Raw genomic sequence first — 25599 nt, 5'->3', positions numbered from 1 at the left:
AATTCGCACGGAGTATCTACTTTGACTTCACTACAAGATAAACCACTACTGACAGACACAAACACTCCGCCACCAATTCTGCCTAATCTATCTTTCCTGAACACCGTCTGACACTTCGTAAAAATTTCTGCAGAACTTATTTCAGGCTTTAGCCAGCTTTCTGTACCTATAACGATTTCAGCTTCTGTGCTTTCTATTAGTGCTTGAAGCTCAGGGATTTTCCCAGCACAACTACAACAATTTACAACTACAATTCCGACTGTTCCTTGATCCAAGCACGTCCTGTATTTGCCATGCACCCTTTGAGATTGCAGCCCATCCCATACTTTCCCGAGGCCTTCTAACCTAAAAAACCACCCAGTCCACGTCACACAGCCTCCGCTACCCGTGTAGCCGCCAGCTGAGTATAGTGAACTCCTGACCTATTCAGCGGAACCCGAAACCCCACCACCCTATGGCGCAAGTCAAGGAATCTGCAGCCAACATGGTCGCAAAACCGTCTGAGCCTCTGATTCAGACCCTCCACCAGGCTCTGCACCAAAGGTCCGCAGTCGGTTCTGTCAATGATGCTGCAGATGGTGAGCTCTGCCTTCATCTCGTAAGCAAGACCAGCAGCCTTCACCAAATCAGACAGCCGCTGGAATCCAGAGAGAATTTTCTCAGATCCAAAGCGACACACGTCATTGGTGCCGACATGTGCCACCACCTGCAGCTGGCTGTACCCTGTGCTCTTCATGGCTTCCAGAAGGACCCTTTCCACATCACGAATGACTCCACCCAGAATGCACACAGAGTGCACATTGGATTTCTTCCCCTCCTTAGCCGCCATATCCCCAAGGGGCCCCATTACGTGCCTAACATTGGAGCTCCCAACTACCAATAAGCCCACCCTCTGTGATTGCCTAGACCTTGAACGCTTAGAATCATCCTCTGAAACAGGCAGGCAGCTGCCTCTGGCTCAGCCAGAGACAGTGCCCAAAACCTGTTTGTCAGACGCACCGGGGAGGCTTTCTGATCAGCCTCTGGAGACGTCTTTCGCTGCCTGCCATGCCTTGGAATGACCTCCCAATCAATCACAGGCAAGGGCTCAGCCCCACTGCGGGCAGCAACCGGGGCAACCACAGCGGCAGACCGATCTGGGGACAGACAGGACGAGGTTGACATCCCCGTGATACCCAAGTCCGGCTCCCCACAGTGGTGCCCATTGGCAACAGACTCAAGCTGCGCGACCATAGTCAGCGCCGCTTGCAGCTGTGAGCAAAGGGATGCCAACTCAGCCCTCATCCGAACACAGCAATCACAGTCCCTGTCCATTCTAATCGATGTTGAACAACAGTTACTGAAACACGAGTCCATGCCTAGATAACAGAAGGGAAACACGCAAAGAATGTATTAACTAACCTGTACAAATGCCTAACGACTGTGCTACAATCTGCCTGAATTTACGATTACAGTAGCTAAAACTCGAAATTACACCTCCTATACGAAACTCACACGCAATTTAAGTAAGAATCTACGAAGTAAACACTAAAGCGCGATGCTACAACTCTCAAATACTATAATACGCCTGAAATTTATGACTTAAACAATGCAAGTACCCAAAAACACGCAAAGAAATTAAGAATTAAACTATGTAACAAATAAGTAAGCTAGGGGTATACGACTTGCTGCTGCAGCTGCTTATCCAACGGCGGCAGGGAGCACACAACTTGGATGTAAGAGAGTGTGTGTTATGCCAAGCAAACTGCTATATATTTTTGGAATGAGGAAGAGAGAAGAAACCAAAAGGGTTAATAAAAACAAAGTAATCTGGTAAGTTCTCAATTTTTAGCCTTTGTCTTCTACAATAAATAATTACATCTGACAATGTTACAATACAATTATGATTCCTCACTACTCTGTGTTTGACTGTGAAAATGGGCAGTACATTTAAGACCCTAACATGCTATCCCCAGGGCAACGATCATCTGGTAACACTTGCACCTGAGGGTGCAACCAGTCATAGAACTGAACTGTGTGTAAGTTGTGTTATTTGTATAGCAGTCATTAACTAATATGCAGGTACCTCACCTTCCTGAGCTTGAATAAAGGAAACATTTAAGCTTCAACCACTTTAACTCAAGTTAAACTATTTTAAGAAAAAAATCCATGTCTCGACTTGTACTGAAAAACTGAATGTGTCTTCAATCTTATTTCCCATAACTTTTTTTTCCATTTAATAAACATAAGGGTTAAATACACTCTGTTTGAGAACTCTCTAGTAGTATTACAGAAATAAATGTTTCTAGGGAAACTGGAAAAAGTATATTACTACTACTACTACTGATAATAATAATAATAGCTATCTGCATGCGTTTGATACCTGGTAAAATGCTGTAAGAGGTAAACAGAAATAAAATATCTAACATAATAATCAACTATGTAGAAAAAGATACATTGCTACTTCACACGAAGAAGGCACGTTTAAGTTGTGAAGAGACACACTTCAAAGCCACAGCCTTCATCAGCAAAAGAGAAACACACACCATTCATATACACAGGCAAGCACGCCTCATGCACACATGACTGTCAACTCTGGTAACTCGGGCCAGAATGCAACTGTGATGTGGGATGGAAGCGGCAATCTGGAGGGGGTGGGAAAGGGATAGTAGTGTACAGGTGGAGGGAGAGAGAGGAACGCTGTCTGATTGAGTGCGCAGGAACTAGAATGACAACAGGTGCAGCGTCAGAAGGTTGTGGGGCAAGGTGGTGGAGAAAAATGGAGCAAAAAAGGAGAGGAGCGGGGAAAGACGGGTGGGTGTATTGGCAGAGGGCAACCAACAAAGAGATTGGGAGACAAGAATGGCAAGATGATAGGACAGATAGGGTGGAAACTGTTGGGTGAAGGGTGTGTGGATGGTATGGTACCAAAGGTCGAGCTGGATAATTACAGGAGTGGAGAATGTATTGTAAAGATAACTCCCACCTGTGCAGTTCAGAAAAGCCAGTGGTGGAAGGGTGGATCCACATGGCATGAGTAGAGATGCAGCCACTGAAATCAAGTATGTTATGTTCGGCTGTGTGATGTGCCACAGGGTGGTCTACTTTGCTCTTGGCCATAGTTTCACAGTGGCCGTTAATTCTGGTGGACAGCTGGTTGGTAGTCATACAGTCATACCAACATAAACAACTGTGCAATGATTGCAGCAGAGCTGGTAAATGTTATGGCTGCTTTCACAGGTGGCCTGATTCCTGATGGGGTAGGATAAACCTGTGACAGGACTACAATAGGAAGTGTTGGGTGGGTGGATTGGACAAGTCTTGCACCTGGATCTTCCACAGGGACATGAGCCTTGTGGCAAGGGTCCTGGTCTGGTTCAGGTTCATTGATGATTTTCATCATCTGGACTCAGGACCAAGACACCCTATCTTAATTCCTTCACAACCTCAACACCATCTCTCCCATCTGCTTCATCTGGTCCTCCTCAACTCAGCTTGCCACCTTCCAAGATGTTGACCACCTTCTATCTGATGGCTCCGTCTACACCTGTGTCCACATTGAACCCACCAACCATCAACAGTTCCTGCATTATGACAGTTTCATTCTACCCCATTAGGAGTCAGGCCGCCTGTAAAATCAGCCGTAACATTTACCAGCTCTGCTGCAATCACTGCACAGCTGTTTATATCGGCATGACTACCAACCAGCTGCCCAACAGAATTAACGGCCACTGCCAAACTATGGAAAAGAGCGAAGTAGACCACCCTGTGGCACATCACACAGCTGAACATAACATACTTGATTTCAGTAGCTGCCTAACTACCCAAGCCATGTGGATCCTCCCTTCCACCTCCGGCTTTTCTGAACTGTGCAGATGGGAGCTATCTTTACTATGCATTTTCCACTCCTGTAATTATCCAGTATGGTAACATGCTGTCTGCACACCCTTCACCCAACAATTTCCACCCTCTGTCCTATCATCTCCTCTCCATTGCCACATTGTCAGCTATCTCACTCTTTATCTGCCATCCTCTGCCAATGCAGCTGTCCATCTTTCCCCACTTCTCTCCCCCCCCCCCCCCCCCATAACCTCTGGACGCTGCACCTGTTGCCATTCTAGTCCCTGCACACACTGCCAAAAAGTGTCCCTCTCTTGCCCTTCCCCCCTCCACCCACCCATACACTACTATCCCATTCTCTTCTCCGCCCCCTCCAGATTGCTGCTTACATCCCATGTGATAAATGCATTCTGACCCGAGCTGCCAGAATGGCTGTCAAAGGTGTGTTAGGTGTGAGTGCTTACATGTATGAATTATGTGTTTCTATTTTGCTGTTGAAGGCTGTGGATGACAACTTTGTGCAAGCATCTTTTAATGGTGCCCATCTGCAACTTAATGCGTCTTGTTTATGGTAAGTAGCAATATATCTTTTCCTACATTGTTGGTATTCGAATGTGGAGTTTCCATTGCTTGATATAATAATCACTGATTTAAGGAAAAAATATGAGTGTGATTATGTAAAAAGAGGAGAGGAAGGATCCAATAATGAAGAAAATAACATATCAACTAATCCAATCACAGGAGCGCGAAAGGCAGAGATGCGGAATCCACGGATATTACATAAAATATTATATCTTATTGACAAAAGAATGCAATGGAAAGCTTACAGAACAGATTTTAATGCCATACTAAGTGTTAATGACATGTTACTGTTTAAAAAAATGAGAAAAGGTTCTTCTGAAACTACTGTTAAGTGGTAGTGGTCTCTGAAAAACCTTTTCACAAAAGAGAAATGAAATCTACCTTTAAATTGGCCCAACACTATCGGGGATTGAAGGATTTTAGTTACGACAAATCAGCAATTTTACATAAAATATCTCTATAATTATCAAAATCTACGAAACAGAAGATATATCACCAGCTTTCTAGCACCATGTTGCCATAATACCACTAATGAAGAAATGAGACACTAAGTGAATGATCAGTAGGACTCTGCGAGAATAATATGCAGAGGAACAAAAAATCTGAGGAGATACTAGAGAAACATTAGCCTTCAAACACAAAGGTACCAGTGTAGAAATTTTGACCCTATGCTTAGTGATGGAGGCAAGAATAAAGAACTGGAATACCCTCACGCCATCCTTTGGGGAAGTCTTCTACGATGTGCATTATGAAGTTCAGAACTCTGAGAACAATTCAGATAAAGAAGTGAAACAAATGGGTGACAATATCTACCAATCTATTAAATACAAGGAAAAAAATCATGACAGACATATCAATATTTAAAATGATTTAAAGTAGGATGGCAGCTTATAAGATGGGTAGCTCAATTGCCGTATTAATCTATGTTTGCCTTGAGCACAAGTGTCTTGTCTTTCTCTCTCTCTCTCTCTCTCTCTCTCTCTCTCTCTCTCTCTCTCTCTCTCTCACACACACACACACACACACACACACACACACACACACACTCACTTTTAACAAAAACCATGTAATGAAACTGATGGAAACCATACATAAACTCATTAATACTATGTTATCTTTTCAGTGATACTTGCAGATTAATGATGAGGTGAGTTTCAAGGCAGACCATTTTCTGATCAGCCAAAATGCAGATTTATCCAGCCAAGGTCACTGCCAAGTCTTCTCTGATCAGCCAAAATGCGGATTTATACAGCCAAGGTCACTGCCAAGTCATCTATCACTGGGGAAAATGTGTTGTACTGTAGGGTGAAAATGTTGAGAAGATCTAACAGCATCACCAAGCTTCATGGCGGCAGCTTGATTTTGTTTCAAGTGATAATTAAAACTATACACCAAGTTCTCATACCATAAAGTCTTAGTGAAACTGTACTCTTATTAGCAGTGTTTACTGACATGGCCACATGCACAAGTAGCAGAAGTACTGTAATGAGCCGAGACTACCATTTGATGCAGACTTGCAGCTGAGCAGAGTTAGATGACAAGAAAAGTGTGGAAAGATGAAAAGAGGATGATAAACAACTTCTACTGACTATGGAAAGCATAGGGGGCAACAACACAAACAGCAATAGCTACTCAAAATTCTGGATAGTGCGGGAATATTAACAATAACATAAATTCATACACAACAGACAATTAGTTAGTGAAAAACAGCTACAAGTAGTAGTATGACAAAGAGAAAAAGAAGCACCACACATGTGGGTAAGGTGACAACATTGACATTTTGTGTCTTCACTGGTTTCAACATGTTGTCGTCGTGGTCTTCAGTCCAGAGACTGGTTTGATGCAGCTCTATATGCTACTCAATAAATCTCATTTTCTGGGACTAGATATCAGTCTGAACATACTGATTTAGATTCTCTCCCGTGTTGGGATGTTTTTTTAAAAATATGTGGTACGCAGTTCTTCAATTTTAATTTACTTTGCTACTGTGGGATAGTTAAATGTAACTGCAAGAGTCATAATTGGGAGACAGGCACGTGAGTGGGTGCACAGCGATGCATTATAAAAAAAAAAAAAAAAAAAAAAAAAAAAAAAAAAAAAAAAAAAAAAAAAAAGAGAGAGAGAGAGAGAGAGAGAAAATTAGGGAAAAAATTTGATTTGTATGACATCAACGACTGAGAGGTATGATGAATAGAATATTATTTGCTTCAATTGTGATAATGATTTATCCATCTGCAGCCAGTTTTGGGATGTTAAATCCCATTTTCAGGTATATAAAAGATTTTTGTATTTGTTCATGCATAACATACAGCCAGGCCTGTCAGTGCAAAGGTTCCATGTCGCTGCAGCTTAGGCACAAACTATCTACTGTTGGGCAGCCGCATGCTATTGACACCAGCAAGGACAAGAGTCCTTGTTGGTGTCCATAGCATGTGCAGCTGCCAGACAGTGGGCAGTTTCCACCTAAGATGCAGTGACTTGGAGCCTTTGCACTGACTGGACTGAATGTATGTTTGCATGACCATATACAAAATTTTTTTTGTTCTTCTGAAGATTGAATTTTAACGTCCCGAAACTGGCATGGATTGAATAAATCATTATCACAACTGAAACGTATGTTATTCTATTAATTTGAAAATAAATAAATAAATAAAAAAAAATAGATACATCACTTCCACTTCAAAATGAACATTGATAGTTTTTAATAAATTATATATAGCATTTTTTTAACTGGCTGATAACCATTTGTCAATAAAATGAAATAGCACCAAAATGCAACAACTACTTGACTGTCAAGTATTACAAGTGTAATGACATAAACTAATACCACTTATGAACAAGCCAAATGACATTACCCGTTATCTTCCCAATTAATCAAATCTTCAGCATACTGTGGTGAAGCTGTTAATTTCTGGTAAAGGCCCAATGTTGCATGCCCAACCTGCAACAAACATCAACATTGTCAATAATTACATAGTTTACTTCCAAATTGAACAATGGAAACAGTTGTTAGATTATCTGACAATAGAAACAAGCGAACTGAAGACTAGGTATAACATATGAAGAATTTTTTTTATTCTCAGGAGTCTCAATCAGCAGTGAACTGGTAAAGCATATTTCACACATCCGTAACTTGTGCAAATGATTTTGCCTTGGCCTTCAATATTTCTTAAAACCTAGGAACGAGTACTCATTTAAAAATATGGAACCTAGACGGGGAAGTTATAGTACAGCTTTCACAACTACAGAAGTTATCAGTAAATCTACACCATTTACTTCACTGATTGGACAAATAACACAGGAAGTACCAAATTCAGTGTACAACCCTTTGAAAACAATGTGTCAGCAAACATTTCTGGTCAGGACGTATGTAATAATGTACGCTCATACCATTTGATAATAAATGCAACTACATAGAGCAACTACAGGAGTTACTTTATTAATAACCAGTAGCCAAATAAATGGATGATGGAGACAATCACTGATAGCTAATGGTTGCTGACTGTAGTAAACAGTCATTTGATGGGAATATAAGGAGTGCCTGGAGAAAGTATTATAATTTAAGTGGAAGCTTGCTAGTATAAAGCTACGATCCTACGTGGTGTGTAGGGCAGATAAATTTCTGTTTCCTGCATTGCCCTAAAAGTTTTAGACTGTGTTCTGGTCTCTGCTACATACACAAGAACAAGAACAAGAACAACAACAACAACAACAACAACAAACTAAAACTACTTGCTTGTCATGAATTTCTGAATCCTTCGTAATTATTACACAGTGTACTGAAATTTGAATTAAAATATTAATGTAAATAATTGCTATATGAAGGATAAGGTGAGCTTTACTGCAGATAGAGAGTAGGTACTTGTGTGCTTATCACCATCATGGCTTGTTGGTACACCAAGTCAGGTGTAGTTCTATAAATGACTGCCAGCTAACCGTATTGAGCGAAAGTCCTTGATTCATTATATTTCTCAGATTCGAAACTCTCTGGCAGAGGGTTTTGACTGCATGTTCCCAAAATTGTGTATTTCCTGTAGATTTTTTGTTCACTCTTTCCAAATACTCCTGTATTCAAACTTGTTTGTTCGTATGAACACAATATTGTGGTCTTTAGAGTTACATTTTTGTGGTATGGAACGCTGTTTGTACTCGTCAATTTTTATTTTTACCATAACAATTTTTTCTGAAGGCAAGTGTGTGTGTGTGTGTGTGTGTGTGTGTGTGTGGGATGAAAGAACCCCCTATTCATTTTGGCTGGTTCGACCTTCATTACTGTTTCTAACCCACAAATCAATAATATCTGAGCAAAGTATTCACTGTACAGAGCTTGTTCTGAAGGCCAACGAAAAACTCTGTCCTAATTTAAATGAAAATCAGAGAAACATATGTGGGAAAACAATATGTACTTTACGGCCAAGTTCTGAATTTATACAGCTGTCTTCTTCAAAACATGGGCTCTTCTGGTATTTCCTTAAATCTTACATATATTACAAATTGATGTGCACTGGTAGCTGCAACAGGCAGAAGTCTTGCTTTGTTGGTACTGTACATTTTCATGATTTTGACTGAGATAAACTCATGCTGCAGTGTAAGAGGAGGAGGAGATTAGTGTTTAACGTCCCGTCGACAACGAGGTCATTAGAGACGGAGCACAAGCTCGGGTGAGGGAAGGATGGGGAAGGAAATCGGCCGTGCCCTTTCAAAGGAACCATCCCGGCATTTGCCTGAAGCGATTTAGGGAAATCACGGAAAACCTAAATCAGGATGGCCGGAGACGGGATTGAACCGTCGTCCTCCCAAATGCGAGTCCAGTGTGCTAACCACTGCGCCACCTCGCTCGGTCGCAGTGTAAGAGTTGACACAGAAATAGCTAAGTAAAAAAAATCCATGCACTTCACACGTTTATTTACACATAACAGTCATCTTCCGAAATGTTCCTTTATGTCAAGACCAAGTTTGTAAGATTCACATATTTTACTACTTCTGTTGCTTCTGCATCACCTTTCATTGATTGTATCAATTCCTGTTTGTATTGTGATGTACTGCGAAATTTTGAACATTTGTGCATGCTGCAATAAACTCATGCTGTTATCATTGACTGAAGGCTTAAACTTACTTGTGCTCATCTAAAATTTTTGAGAACGGTAGTCCTATCCTCATTCAAAGACATCATTCTTTAATTTCATTGTATAATTACTTGAGAAAAAGATTTTTAAGAATTTTTGAATGCTTATTATTTTTGCAAGTTAACGATGCATGTATTTTGGATAACTTATTTAGATGCAAATCAGCATTTGTGAATCACTGAATCACTGTTACTGCCAAAGAATAAATCACCCCAAATTTCATTGTATATCAACGAGAATAAATATGCATTTTAGAGAATTTTCGAAAGTTACCTTTGTCCTGTGCACAATATAATTTCGTAGTAAATTAATGTTTGGAATTTAGTTACTGCAGCAGATATTATAACTAACATATTGTGTTACATCTAATTTTCCCCTATAGAAGAGTATGGAGAATATATTTGCATTTACTGTAGATTAACTGCAAAAAGTTTTAAGAAACTAGATTGTGTTACATCTAATTTTCCCCTATAGAAGAGTATGGAGAATATATTTGCATTTACTGTAGATTAACTGCAAAAAGTTTTAAGAAACTAGTAATTTTTACCAAAAGTTTTCCTACTGCCTTAATAGCAATCTCGTTATGTGTATTTGCTTGAAATCTTATAGGGAATTAGTAATTTTTTACCTCAAAAGATTAAAAGATATTCAGCAGGCTTAGTTTAAAGTTATTTGCCCACTGCCCTGTAATAGTCTAGTAACGGGGTACTTTTTGCTTGCAAAAAACGAGGTAGAAGATTTTACTTTTTTTCTCGTACATACAATTGGGACAGGGTGTATACGTGGCAGAGGAAAAAAAATTCCCGGATTTCCTGGTTAAAAATACACTTTCTCCCGGATGAAAATACATTTTTTCCGTGTTAAGTAACAGTATACTTTTCCTCGGAACTGTTAAACTTATCAGTCCTTTCAATGGTAGTGGTTTTATACATCGGCGTAGAATTTCTTGGCACTTTAAAAAACGAAACTCAGGGGAAAAATACGTTTTGGAAAGATGTCTGATGTGCAGCAACATGTACACTGCATGTTTTCGTATTACAAAAGTATAAATTCGAATTCCACGAAACACCGCATGTTACTTTCCGAAGCATTGAAATGGACATTGCGATGCGCTTTTGTAGGCCAATCGTAGCTCATGTCAAGCGATCTCGCCAGCCGATGACAGCGAATATTCAGAGCACAGGACATGTGATGTAGTCAGCCAATAGCAACATCACTGTTAAGAACCACGAACACACAAATAGGAAAAGGTCATCATCATCATCTTGGACAGTTTCCAGCCACTGGCTGGGTCTGTCGGGAACACAAGCCTCTCCATCGTGTTCTGTCTTTCCACCATTCCCCCTCTTCCACCTTCGTCCAGTTCTCTCCTCTTCTCATCACACATTCCTTCACTCCCTTCACCCATCTATCTCTTGGTCTTCCTCTGGGCCTCTTCCCCTCCAGTTGCAGATCAAACATCCTCTTTGGAATTCTTCCCTCATCCATTCTCTTCATGTGTCCATACCACTGCAGTCTTGATTTTTCTATCCTGTCCTGTACTGGTTCCTCCTTTAGTCTTTCCCTCACATACAAATTTCGCAATCTGTCTCGTCTTGTTACACCCAACCTGCTCCTCTGGAACTTCATTTCACTAGCTTGTATTCTACTTTTGTCGCTTTTGTGCATTACCCATGTCTCACTTCCGTATGTCAATATGGGGACAAAGTAGGTTCGGTATATAATTCCCTTGGATTTCTGTGGCACCTCCTTGCTCCAAATAAGCCCCCTAATACATTTGTAGAACTGCCCTGCTTTTCTGCACCTTTCATTTATTTCCATTGCGTTTCCCCCCTTACTTTCAATCACGCTTCCCAGGTACTTGAAGTTCTCTACCACTTGTAGTTTTTCCCCTCCACAAGTTATATCCACATTTGGCCTATTCTTCTTCCTTGTTGTGACGATTATTTCACTTTTCTTTGCAGAGAAATGCATTCCATATTGTGCTGCCGTTGCCTCCCATGCATCTAACTGCTCTTGCACCTCCTTCACGCAATTTCCCCATAACATCAGGTCATCGGCAAAAAGCACTGCTTTCATTTTATGATCTCCAATTGCATCTGATACTTGCTGTAGGATTTCATCCATAACAATAATAAACAATAAAGGCGAAAGTGCACTTCCCTGTCGCAGCCCATTTTCCAGCTTGAACCATGCAGTACGTTCCCTCCCCACTTTCACACAACTCTCACTTCCCTCATACATTTTTCTGACTTTTCGTGTAATCTCTTCATCTATCCCTTTTGCGTTCAGCACATCCCAGAGCTTGTCCCTACAGATACTGTCATACGCCTTCTCAATATCCAAAAAGGCCATGATTAAGTCCTTCCCGTACTCATAGTGCCTTTCCTGCAGTTGCCTTACCGCAAATATGAGGTCCGTTGTTGATCTTCCCGGTCTGAAACCGTACTGCTCCTCTTGCAGTCTACTTTCAATACTGCTTCTTATTCTCTTCTCCAGCATCTTTTCATAGATTTTTCCACAGTGGCATAGCAGGGTGATTCCTCTGTAGTTCTCACATCTCCTTTTATCCCCTTTCTTGAAGATCGGGACTATAATTCCTTTCTTCCAATCCTCAGGAATTCTGTTCTCCTTCCACACCACCCTCAGCACTCTGTATAGCCACTGGGTTCCTACTTCTCCTGCTGCTCGTATCATATCCACTGTTACTTCGTCCCAACCTGGTGCCTTGCCCCCTTTCATCCTCTTTATGGCTTCTTCCACTTCATTCCAAGTTAGATCATCAATTTCCCCACTATTATAATCGTCTGCTGCCTTAGGCTCTCCATCGCTGTTAGTTACCTGCTTGGCAGCATTCAACAGATCTTCAAAGTACTCCTTCCAAATCTTTTTGAGCTCATGCATTTCCTCCACAACTCTTCCATTATTATCCATGATCCTCAGGCACTCGCTTCTGTCGTTCCTCTTATTTCTTACCATGGTGTAAAGTACTTTTTTGTTCCCTTCACTGTCCTCTTCTAACATTCTTGTCCATTTTTCCATCCACTTCTTCTTCTCCGCCCTTACTATGGTCTGTGCCGCTTTCTTGCTTTCCTTATATTTTACCCTAGCTTCCTCTGTTCGGGTCTGGAACCATTCTCTGAAGGCTTTGTTCTTTCGAAGTACTGCCTCTTTACATATGTTGTTCCACCATGGGGTTTCCCTACTTCTCCTCTTTGTGCTAGTTCTTCCGCACAGTTTCAGCTGCCTCAACTAGAGCCCTCTTAAAATCGCCCCATTCTTCTTCCACTGTTCTCTGATCTTCCTTTGGCAGCTTCTTCCTGATCAGTGTCTGGTACTGGGTCCTCCGTTCATCCTCTTTCAGCATCCATGTCTTCAGCCTTTTCTCCTGTATATCTGTTGCCCTCCTATCTTTTTTCTCTCTCAGGGTGGCTACCAACAGCCGATGGTCGCTGTCTAAGGCCTCAGATGGTATGACCTTAACATCTGTGAGGCTGCTCATCATCTGCCTATCCACTAGTACATAGTCTACTACTGAAGTTTGGGACCAGTCCCCACTGTACCAAGTTATTTTGTGACTACTCCTCTTCTTGTACCACGAATTTGCGATCGCCAGCCCATTCCTCTTGCAGAATTCCAGCAACAATTTTCCTTCTCTATTTCGGTTCCCCCAGCCCTCTGGTCCCATTATCTCCTCGAATCCTTTCCTGTCTGTGCCAACATGTTGGCACAAATAGGAAAAGGTAATGGTTTAAATTAATATACATAGCGTTGCTACTAGAAAAGAAAAGCTTTCACGTATAATATTGGTCTCTAACATTAATAAGCTGCAAGAGAAGCTATGCTGTCACACAAAGTTGATCTTTTTTGCGCGAGTTACACCTTAAGATGGATCACACAAATGTGCCAGTAAAATTTTTAACAATGACATAAACGTCTGATCTTTTGGGCTCGAAAATATTCTAAATGGTCATCCTCAAAGATCTGATTTTTGAATGAGAGTCAATCGCTCTGTGATTTTAGAAATTCATCGGACATTTGAGCACAGAGTTCATCTTGCGAAATAGGAAATTTACTTTGAAAGTAACGCTCTTCAAACAACTATTCGGAATATTTTCCCGCGACCTGTTAGAAATCGATTCGTTTCAGCAGCTAACAGAGAGCGCCAGATAACAGGCGTCGCCGCGCTTGCGCAGCTACGATGATGCAGGAAGTCCGTACATTCGTACGTATAAAACATTAAAAGATCTTACATTATGTCATAAAATAAACAAGACATGGGAATTTTGTGAACCATACTAAAATGCATAATTCGGCTTAAAGCGCACATTCGTATGTCCTGATTCAGATGTAAATTTTCTTGGAGTACCAGTACTGGATTATCTCATGTTTGGTTCTTTATTATGGCATAACGCCATACGTGCTAGAAGATGAAAAGGTGAACTTGAAATGCAGTGAACAGTTGAAACTAGCCAATAGTGCTGAATTAAACACTTCGTTTCAAATAAATTGATTGCCTCAGCAGGAAAGATTAATAAAAGTCAAATTTCTTTAACAAACCGACAAAAGTAACTTCACTGTTCTGCAAGGCGATTAACGCTTGACTGTCAGAAAGGTGGAAACAGAATATGATCTGAAACTAATAACATATTTTACCCTTCCGTAATTATGTGAATGTATTTTAATTCACTTGATAGCTCCCACCCACAGAAATCCGTTTTGTTTTCACTTGATCTGACAGCAATAAACGAAGAGGAAACAGCAAAATCACTTAACGTAAACACGGGTCATGTGGAGACTACCACCTCCCCCCTACAACTCAGATTGCTCTGTGCATCAGGTCCATACCTACAATATTTTCGAACTGCGGCAATATTAGATAGTGGCACTCCCCTCCCTCGAGCGTTTGAGGTAGGAAGCCAGAAATTTAAAAAAATCAACTTTTCAAAAATATCTTCATTTTGTAGCTCACATCTTTCTGAAGAGTCTGATACATAAAACATATATGTTCGAGGGAACATAATTCATATTATTTGGTCTTAAGTGTGCCGAAGTGCAGTGCCACACCTCTTCACACAGCGTTCTTCCATCGCACGTCTCTGTATTTCGCTCTGTGGAATTCAAACGTGCAAAATTTTGTAAAGGGGCCATCAAACTATATTCAGGCAAGTGGAAATTTAAATGTCCTGTGGTGCCTCTCCTGCTCCCAGTCGGCCGGTTTGACATCCTGCCCCTCTTAAAAAAAATCTCGCAATTAATACTGGATTGTATTATTTGTAACTGGAAGAACAAGATCTCTTCAGAAAATTTGCAGTCTTTGCTGCCTGTTAGCTAACAATTTGCTGTTTTGTGACATAAAATTAAATATAGGATACATAAAACGAGTAAAAACAAGAGACAAGCAAGACAGTACACATTTCTTCAATCCTTAAGTCCCAGCATTTTTTTTTCTCTCTAATCTTGCCACAGCTTTATATGGCGTACTTTCGTTTCTGGGAAAGAATCTATTACCTCATCAAAGTTTGTCAACATTTTGCTACATGGAAAAACGACATGTCATTGTCTAATACTAGAAACTCTGTTAATACAAATAGTACCCAAGACTGGTGTGGTTTCTCGATCTGATTACATGTATTTGGCACTGTCTGCTAGATAAAACGAAATAGGCCTGGCTAATATTGCAGCAATTGTTTCACACACCAAATAAACAAGACTGTTTTGGCATAAATGGTCATTTTTATAACATGACAGAATATAATTCACGAAGTACAAATATCAAATGCCTATTAGACATACTACAAGCAAAAAGTTTTACGTTAGGAAACAGTTTCACACTTTATTCATACTCTCTAGCTTCTGAAGCATGAGATCGAAAAGTAGTAGTACGAAATCTTTATATACATTTTGAATCGTCATATTCTTCTGTAATTTGTGGGAGTCCCCTTTTCTTCTCCTTCCATATTTTAACAAACAATCTTGTCATCACTAATTCTGTAACTATTCCCGCCAGTGTCAAAACTTATTCTCTGGTTAACTTCACTAACCCTGCCACAATTACCGGTTTAGTTACCCCGCATTTATTCTCCGGTTAGGCATTATTACGTGTTTGTACAACGCGTTTTCCGCACGACTCCCAGAATAGAGCTTTAGCGGCTGCTAGCTGAGGAATGTATAACTGGCCCTTAGTAGTGTAGTGGTCTGGCCAAAAATTTTCTGTCAAAATTTCATTTCCTTGGATACTCGGAGAAGACAATACATAATCTTTGTAGCCGGTTATTCCTGTCAGTCATTTATTTCCACTCTGGTAGTCTGAATCTAGGGAATTTGTTAGTAATTATAACAATGGTGGTCATTTGTAAACCCACTGAACCACATCAACAGTGATTGGCATTCACCCGTTCGGCTCTATTCGCTCAGCTCGTATAGCCCCATCCTCTTGTCTGCAGGAAAGTTTATTCCTAGATGCGGCGGGGATTCCCCCGGCAGAGACATCACGTACACTGTGCACGCATTCAAAAATCAACTTACGATTCATTCAGAAATCAACTTAAAATTTGATCAAAAATGTTAAAAAAACGAACAGGGATGTGTTGAAAATCATATGAGTAATCGATAGACCAATGTGCGCTGGATGCTAGGAGCTTTGTGAAACAAGGTCTTTTTCCTCAATAAAATATGACTCAATAATATGAATTTGCCCCCCCCCCCCCCCCTTGAAACTGTCGCCCGGGGTAGATACCCGGTTTGTCCCCGCTCCCTAGCCCTAGTTCCAGGCCTGTTGCGCATACGTGAATCTGGCAGCTTAGGTGCACCAGTAATATTTTTGCGGATAGCATCTGACTGCTTGCTGCTATTGCTTATACAGCTAACTGTCACAGTTCTGCAGCCAGAAGCGGGAGAAAGTACTACTCATACGCGACTCAACTGCACATGTGCGTAAGCTCGCTCGCAACAGCTTAAACGAATCAAGGGAACAGTTGTGACGTCACGCTCATTGGAGACAATTTGTTGTTATGAAAAATTGCATAGTCTTCCTAAATCCTTTGACACATCTTGCTGTTGGCACACCCTTGTATGAGGACTGTGTTTTGTTGTTGTACATGGTGCATTTTCTTTGCAACTTTAGCTTTATATCCCCCCCCCCCCCTCGTTCATGTTTTATTGCTGCAGTATTATTCTGAGGTAGGGATATACAGTACTATTCTTCGTTAGAGTATTTGTTCTTATCAGTCAAAGTTACAAAAATATAACACAGAACTAAAACAATGAAAACTTCCCGGAATTCTAAAAAATTCCCGGGTTTTTCCCGGTTTTCTCCCGGATGAAAAAATTCCCGGGTTTTTCCCGGATCTCCCGGGTCGTATACACCCTGTGGGAGTACATTGAATCCACATTTCAACTTCCAAAACCCTCTGGTTGACTTTCTGAAGCCAAAAACCACAAAATGTTGGCAATTTTTTCAGATTTCCACCTATTACTCAGAAACTTCGCACGCTGCTGAAGATTTTGCCATTAGCAATATGAAAGAGCATTAAATCTTGCGTCAAATGATCTACTTAAAAGTCAGAATTGGTGCAGCTGTTTGGCCGCAATCAGTTGTGAAAGCTCGTTCATTTTTACCAACTTGGCCAAAATGTTGGCTCCAACGTCTATGACTCAAAAAGAAGTTACTCCAAATGAAAAATGTCAAGTTATCAGAGTTGTAGTGCATGAAATTTCAAAGTTACAAAAGCATCTAGTTTTTCAGTTTTAGGCACTATACAATTTTTAGGCACTATACAATTGAAAGCCAAAGTAATTCCATTTTGTTGTAAGCCAAAGTTATTCAATGAAATGAAGTCTCAAATAGGGAGACATAAATCTGTCCAACCTTCCAGTGTAGAGGTATCTTACAGATCTCTCTTGACTGACATGTCGTAATCAGTCGGGTCAGCCATACCCACCAGTCCTTCAATGTTGTTTCCACTGTTGGCCATGCCCAGTTTACCTGTGTTGTGCGAAGGATGCAGCAACAGAAATATGTAAGCACAGCCAACAGGGGCGAGATATCACCCCAGTGAAGATAGGAGCTGCATTTGGGGAAATCCACTGAGATAAGCAACTTTGGCAAAGGGCAGATTATTATTACACAGAGCCTATGAAGGAGCATTTCAAAAACAGTGAAGCTTGTCAAATGTTCATATGCTATGGAAAGAGGTAGAAGTCCGAGTGAAACTATCACTAGGTGCTACATGGTTGGACGGCCACAGCTTTTCACCGAACATGGGGATCGGAGGCTTGTCTACTCTGTATAGGAGGACAGATGATGATCTGTGGCACATCTGCCGAACAAGTACAAGTGTTTCAGAGCACGCCGTTCATAGTACATTGTTGAACATTGAACTCTGCAGCAGACGACCCCTATGTGTTCACATGTTGACACAATGACGTCATCAATTATGATTGCAGTGGGCACGGGACCATTGGTATTCGATCGTCGATCATTAAAAACGTGTCAGTTCTTTGGGTAAATCATATTTTTGCTACACTAGGTTGATGTTCATCTCCACAAATGCTGTAATCTAGGTGAAAGGCGGCTAGAAACATGCAGTACGCTATGGATGCAGGCTGGTGGGAGCAGTATCATGCTATGGGAGTCATTCTCCTGCGCTTGCACGGGACCTGTGGTAGTAATCGAAGACACGCTGACAGCTGCGAACTATCTGTATCTCTTAACGCTCGATGTCTTCCCTGACGATGATGTCATCTTTCAGCAGTATAATTGCTCATGTCTCGGAAGCAGAAGCATACTACAGTGGTTTGAGGAGCATTACGGTGAACTCAAGTTGATTTTTCAGTGACCAAATTCATCTGATGTAAATCCTATGGAACCCATGTAGGTCACTATCAGGCGCCATCCTTGCACACACAAATCAGTGGCCCATTATTTACGCAAATTAAATGACTTGTGCATACACATCTAATACCACGCACCTACCAACAAATTTTTGGATCTCTGATATGCAGAGTCAATTACGTATTTCATTCCAAATATGGACAAACTAGCTATTAAACAGGCGGTCACCTGCTCTATAAAGTTGTTTTGGCACATCAAAGAAAAGTTTGGAGCCATCTGTATCAAACATGAAACCCATTTCAGAAAGCACTACGTATCCCAAATTACAGTTATATTCGACGGTTGCCCAAGTGATGATTCCAAAGGGGGAACTAAATTATCTGAACGATCTTGTAATTTAAAGACACCTGGTTCTTTATCAGGTATCATTTTCGATGAAGATACAAATGCTGCAGTCGCATAGAAGTTTCTTGCAAATGAGAGCAACAAGAACTGCTTGATTTTGATGCTCGTGCAGAAATTTGAGGATGGAGGTATTCAAATGCAACAGGCAGAAGAAGATGTGGTTTCATTAATTGTGCAACCAGTTATTTCCCAAGTTGTTCAGCCTGACAGTGCGGCAATTGTAAGCAAGGACACTGACAGCTCCTAACCGGTCAAGGAAACAACTTGTACTTCCATAAACCGGTAACAGAGAAATGAGCAAGAGTGTGGTACTCCAGTAATTCTCTCAATTTCAATCCTGAAATGCCCTTTACAACCATGCCTCCACAGGATGTGATACATCATCATCTTGTTTTGGTCAAGGAAAAGGGAAATTACTAAACCTTATGAAAAACAGCCACATCTCAAAGTGCAAGCTGTGAATTTGTTAAACCCTCAGCCTCTTGAGACGTTAAGAGCACAGGTCAGAAAAAGTTGCACGACTTCAGACGAGCTCAGGTACGAGCTTTTTGTGAAGTCTGCCCTGAAAATCTTTCAGACTTGAAACGCTACCGCCAACATCAGGTGTAGTGGTCCTATCATCAAGTGCGATCTTGACAGAGGGAAGAAAACTGATCCATGCCTGTGAGGCTGGAAGAAAAACTTCTTATGTTTGTTTCCCTTGATGATGACAAAAGATGCAGCACCACACACATTACTGAAGATGGTTTCCTGCTCTTGCAAAACAGGATGTACAGCAGTATGTGGATGTTGCAAACCTGGACTGAACTGCTCCTCCACATGCAAACACTGTTGTGGCTTATCTTGCAAGAATGCCCCGGAAATTGAGCTCAAAGAGGAGGAGGAAGATATCGAATGTATGTTCCAGGATGAGAAAGATGGTGGAGGTGCCGCAACGGATCCTGAAGATCAGATGCTGGACTAGGACCTGCCGCAGTCTCCCAAATTACCTCGATGGAATTGAAATTTGATAAAATGTCAATCTCTGATACTTAAATTGTGTTTTTTAGTACTGTCATGCCCCTTCATTTGTTCATTTGCACAAATTTTTATATTACTCATACGCAGGCGCGGCTCGTGGTTTCTATACGGGGGAAGGCTGTGGCATTTATTGATCAGAGCCAACATAGACCTCGGGTTACGCTACAGATTAGTCTGACGTAAACAACTAAGAATTCAGGGGGAGGGGGTGGGCAGATCATGCTCTACCCATAATTTTACGTACTGTATCTTCTATAATCAGGTATTAAATATCATTAGAAGCTAACTTCGTGTTAAAATCTTTGGTTACTGTTTTTATACGTCATTATTGCATTTTCTGACACTTTGCAGCAAATCATATGAAAAGACGCGTTTCGGAGAGATCTTTAATGCGGGTCTGGAAGCACCAAGTTCTTTCACTTTCATCCTATGGCCGTGTTCCAAGTTTTTACCTATTAATTTGCACACTGAATTCATATTGCGCTTGTTTCACACTCGCGGTATGTTGCAGGTATTCACCAGCAAGTAAAACTCACTAAAATCCTGCAAAATATACTCCGAAAAAGAAACTTGCTAATATCACACGGTATCAACAAAAGCAGTCAGCGTCAGCAAGCAAGGAAGGTACAGTAACGGGACAAATTTCGCGCGTTTTGTCCTCTAACCACTTATGAAACTCTCGCTAGATGGCAGTACTGGTACGTTACTGTAGTGTAGTGCACTCTGGCGGGATATTTGCAAACTTATTCTAAATGTGGATAAAATAGCCAATAGCAGAAACAAAACAACTATGTAAAACATTATCAAAACAATAATACTAAATGTCGATTAATGACGCATCGAAGCGTAGTAGAGATATGCAGAGACAGAGATTGGATAGCGAAGTTTCGGCCACTCTACATTCCTTTATTACATAGATAGTGGAACCTGAAAAATATGTGGTGGTTGGTACGACACCCTTAGGCTGCAAGCCCTGAGCCTTCGGGTCACCCATAAAGAGCAGTACTTTGTAGAAGCCACGCCCCCAAACCGCTACTACATGCAGCTTACGGACGTTTCAAGGCGCAGCCTAAACACTACTAACCATTCGGAAAACATCTATCGATACAAACAGTTCCAAAAATGTTGACCGTCGTTATTTTAATCGGAACGGGAAATATGCGAAATTCGTCCTGATAATTTAAATTATGTAATACGTTCTTGCGAAATTTACTTTAACATATATTTTGGGGCGGCTCCGCCTCAGAGCCTTTAATTACGAGCCGCGCCTGCTCATACGTAAATATACATGTACTTGGTTTTCATTTTAGCAACCCACTCTTACCATCTAAGCATGGATAAAAATGAATAAAAATACATGAGTGAGAATATTAAAATGACATATGTAGGAAACACGTATGTGCTCATTAGAGTACAGTCTTCTCACTGAAAATTCCATTTCACTGAATAACTTTGACTTACAATAAATAAATAAGTAAATTTGGAATTCTCTGGCTTTCAAGTGTATGAACGCTTAATAGTGCCTAAAGCTGAAGAACTAGATGCTTTTGTAACAAGAATTTTCATGCTCTAGAACTTTGATAACTTGACATTTTTCTTTTGTAGTCGTTTTTGAGTTACAGGCACTGGTGCCGAAGTTTTAGCCAAATTAGTAAAAATGAATGAACTTTGACAACTGATTGCAGCCAAAAGGCTGCACCAATTTTCACATTTAAGTAGGCCATTTGCCACAAAATTTAATACTCTTTTGTTTTGGTAATAGTGGTTTTTTGGCACAAAAAGTTGTCCCGATCATTTTGAAGGTCGAGAACCTGGATTCGAAGTACTCTCAACTATATACGCACAAGGTTAAAAAAAAAAATTCCACAATCTTCTATCTCATTTTTTTGCAAGCAAAAGGCTTTTTCTGTGACACCATTGTTGTATTGTAGTATGGAACCAGGGACCTAGAAACAACGGAGAGGCTTCGTCCCTGCCATAGCCTGCAGTTGTACACAACCCCACAACAGGCTACAGCAGTTCACTCACCCCAACACCGCACCACACTGAACCCAGGTTTATTGTGCAGTTCGGCCCCCAAATGGACACCCCAGGAACATCTCACACCAGATACGTGTAACCCCAATGTTTGTGTGGTACAGTAATTATGGTGTAAGCGTACGTGGAGAAAGAGTTTGCGCAGCAATCGCCGACATAGTGTAACTGAGGCGGAATAAGGGGAACCAGCCTACATTCGCCAAGGCAAATGGAAAACTTTATTTTACAGGTCCGTCTTAATCACATACTATGGAAAACTGCCTTAAAAACCATCCACAGACTGGCCGGCACACCGGACCTCAACACTAATCCGCTGGGCAGATTCATGCCATTGACTGGCACGCCTTCCCGCCCAGAAAGCAGTGCATTAGACTGCACAGCTAACTGGGCACGATTCGGTGACACCATTACTGGACTATAATATATTGCGCCTGCCAAAATGCAGCCCCACTGTCAATGCTGTTCTTGAACACGAGAGAGTTGGTTGACCTTTGTAAGCAAGTGGAAATCACCCTTACTACTGTCAAATGATTATCAGCTATTGCAAATTGGAATGTTGGAAGAGTTTCCGAAATTCGTGAACATGTGATACCACTATCAGAGGTATCTTAAATACTACCCTCTTCTATGGATCCTATTTCCTCTGCGGAAGCATGGGATTGTCATTACTTGTCCACTTGACTGCAAGTGGCGTTTTAATGGTAGATCTGGGCGCCCTGTAGAAGGTGGATGGTTGCGTTTGTTTCAATGTACGGCGAATGACGGTAACCCTTAGGGAAATGGGAGCAAGAGACAGGAAAGGACACCCAGTTAACTCAATGTGTATGCCTGGTAGCCTCATTCAACATGTTGAATAGGCTATTTTGAAAGTCGTTGAGGGGACAGGTTGCAACCAACAGCAGATTGTGGCACGTGTTGGAAAAAATGAGGCCTGTCGTCTGGGCTGTGAGGTCATACTTGGATCATTCCAGTGACTGTCAGAAAGGGTTGAGAAGAGCAACCTTGCACTTGGTGTTTCAAAAAAGCTCACAATCTACAACATTGTCCCCATAACTGACTGTGGCTGCTCCCCTTGGTTCTCAGTCAAGTGGAAGGACTGAACCATAGATGTCAAAAGTTCCGTGACAAGCTACGTTGTGACTTCCTGGACTTGCGCCATAGGGTTGAGAACTGTAGGGTCCCCCTAAACGGGTCAGTTGTGCACTACGCATCAGAAGCTACTACCAAGGTATCTGACTGTGCATGTGGCACACAAAAGGTTTTCTTTTTGTTTTGTTTTGTTGCTCTCTGTCCAATACAGATAAGAATACTGTAGGAAAACCCGAAGTGTCAGTGTAAGGTCAAAAGAAATGCCTCCCACAGGTGAGAGTATTAAATTCCTAATGGTTAACTGCCAAAGCATTTGCAATGAAGTCCCAGAGTTAAAAATGCTATTGAAAACCAGTGAAGCTCGGATAATACTAGGTACAGAACGCTGGTTGAAACCTGAAATTGATAGCAGTGAGATTTTTGGGGAACATTTAAGCGCGTCTCTAAAGACAGGCAAATGGGAAATGGAGGTGTTATCTTTGTCGCAGCAGACAAGAAACTTAAATCCACCAAGATAAAAATTGGAACTGCATGTGATATTGTTTGGGTAAGACCCAGTATCAAGGGTAAGCATAAAATGGTAACTGGATGCCTCTATCATCCATCAAACTCATCTCTGATGTAACCGAAAACCCTAGAGAAAACCTCAGTTCGCTTTTATTGAAGTTCCTCAATCATACTCTAATCATCAGCAGAAATGTTACATCATTTAACAATCAATTGGGAAAATTACAGTTTTGTTAGTGGTCGACATGACAAGAGAGCCTGTGAAACAGTACTAAATGCCTTCTCTGAAAACTACCTCTAACAGATATTTTGGAACCCCTCTTACTGTGATGGAAATATTTGGATGATCTAATGCAGCAAGTAGACTTGATCTCTTTGAGGATGCTAAAATCCTAATAAACTGATATCGGTAACAATGACGCAGTTACGGCAACAATGATTACCAAAGTATACAGGACAACTAAAGGAAACAAAATGATATACATGTTCAGTAAACTAGATAAAAATCAGCAGTGTCATACTTCAACAATGAGGAACTTGCAACTTTGAGCACAGGAGAGGAGTATGTATAGAAACTATGGCTCAAGTTTAAAAGAATAATTGACCATGCACTGGACAGGTACATACCCAGCAGAACGGTTCATAATGGAAAGGAGTCTCCATGGTATACAGTCACCATAAAGAAATTTTGAAAGAAACAAGAGATTACTGCATAATAGCTGTAAAACAAAGCATAGGATTATAGACAGACAGAAGTTGAATGAAACATGTTTGGCTGTTTCCCTTGTGTGAAAATCAGCTTGTCCTTTTCTCATATGATACATTGAGAACTATGGATGATGAGCAACAGTTGGATTACATATGAAAGCATTTGACACAATGCTCCACTGCAGGCTGTTAACGAAGGTTTGAGCATATATGGAATGAGTACACTGAGAAGTGAATGGTTTGAAGAGGATTTAAATAATAGAACCCAGTATGTTGTCCTCAACAGGTATCGTCAGGTGTGCCCCAAGGAAGTGATATGGTATAACTGTTGTTCTCTATATACATAAATGATTTGACGCACATGCGGGCAGCAAACTGCAGTTGTTTGCTGATGATGCCATGGTGTAGCTTAGGTGTCAAAGTTGAGTGACTGTAGAGAGATACAAGACGACTTGCTCAAAATTTCCAGTTGATGTGATGAATGGTAGCTAGCCCTAATTGTGGAAAAATGTGTTAATGCTGGTGAGTAGAAAGACCAAACCTGTAATGTTCGGATACATTATTACTTAGTGTCCTGCTTGACACAGTCAAGTTATTTAGATATCTGGGGATTACATTGCAAAGTGATATGGGGTGGAATGAGCATGCTAGAACCGGTAGGGAAGGCGAATGGTCAAGTTCGGTTCATAGGGAGAATTTTAGAAAGAAGTGGTTCACCTGTATAGGAGATCGCATATAGGACGCTGGTGCGATCTATTCTTGAGTACTGCTTGAGTGTTTGGGATCCATACCAGGTCGGACAATTCAGGCGGGCTACTAGATGATTTGTTACTGGTAGGTTCAAACAACACGTTACAGAGATGCTTTGGTAACTCAAATGGGAATCCCTGGAGGGAAGGAGACCTTTTTTTTTTTTTGATAAACACTACTTAGAAAAATTAGAGAATCAGCATTTGAAGCTGACTGCCAAACAATTTTACTGCCACCAACACACATTGCGTGCAAGGACCACAAAGATAAGATATGAAAAATTAGGGATCATACAGACAGTTGTTTTTCCTTCACTTTATTTGCAAGTGGAACGGGAAAGGAAATGACAGGGTACCCTCTGACACACACTGTATGGTGTCTTGCAGAGTATTGATGTAAATGTAGATGTAGAAAGAGCAACACGTCAGGCATTCAGTGAGTGATGTAGCAGGATATTGTGAAATGATCTTATCCTAAACCTAAAGAAATTCTGGTCGTATGTAAAGGCTGTAAATGACACCACAGTTAGTGTCCAGTCGCTAGCGAACAAGACAGGAAATGAAATTGAAGGTTAGCAAAGTAAAAGCTGAAATGCTTAACTCCATTTTCAAATGTTTCCTTTACAAAGGAAAATCCAGGAGAATTGCTCCAATTTAATAGTTGTACAAGTGAATTCAGTATTAGTGTCAGTGGTGCTGAGAAACAGCTGAAATCATTAAA

The 25599-nt window shown here is 41.0% G+C and overlaps 1 protein-coding gene across 1 annotated transcript in view; it reads right to left on the bottom strand.

Annotated features, from left to right (window-relative positions):
- The window catches only part of LOC124788053 (probable peptidyl-tRNA hydrolase 2), a 68015-nt gene that overhangs the window by 4506 nt on the left and 37910 nt on the right, over positions 1-25599 (bottom strand). Inside the window, exon 3 of the mRNA XM_047255127.1 lies at positions 7257-7342. Within this exon, the coding sequence (XP_047111083.1) occupies positions 7257-7342 (86 nt within the window). The remainder of the gene's footprint in view (positions 1-7256; positions 7343-25599) is intronic.

The sequence above is a fragment of the Schistocerca piceifrons genome, chromosome 1 (assembly GCF_021461385.2).
Source record: "Schistocerca piceifrons isolate TAMUIC-IGC-003096 chromosome 1, iqSchPice1.1, whole genome shotgun sequence".
NCBI classification, from domain to species: Eukaryota; Metazoa; Arthropoda; class Insecta; order Orthoptera; family Acrididae; genus Schistocerca; species Schistocerca piceifrons.
Note: the sequence above shows the minus strand (reverse complement) of the source record. Positions and strands in the feature narration are given on the sequence as shown.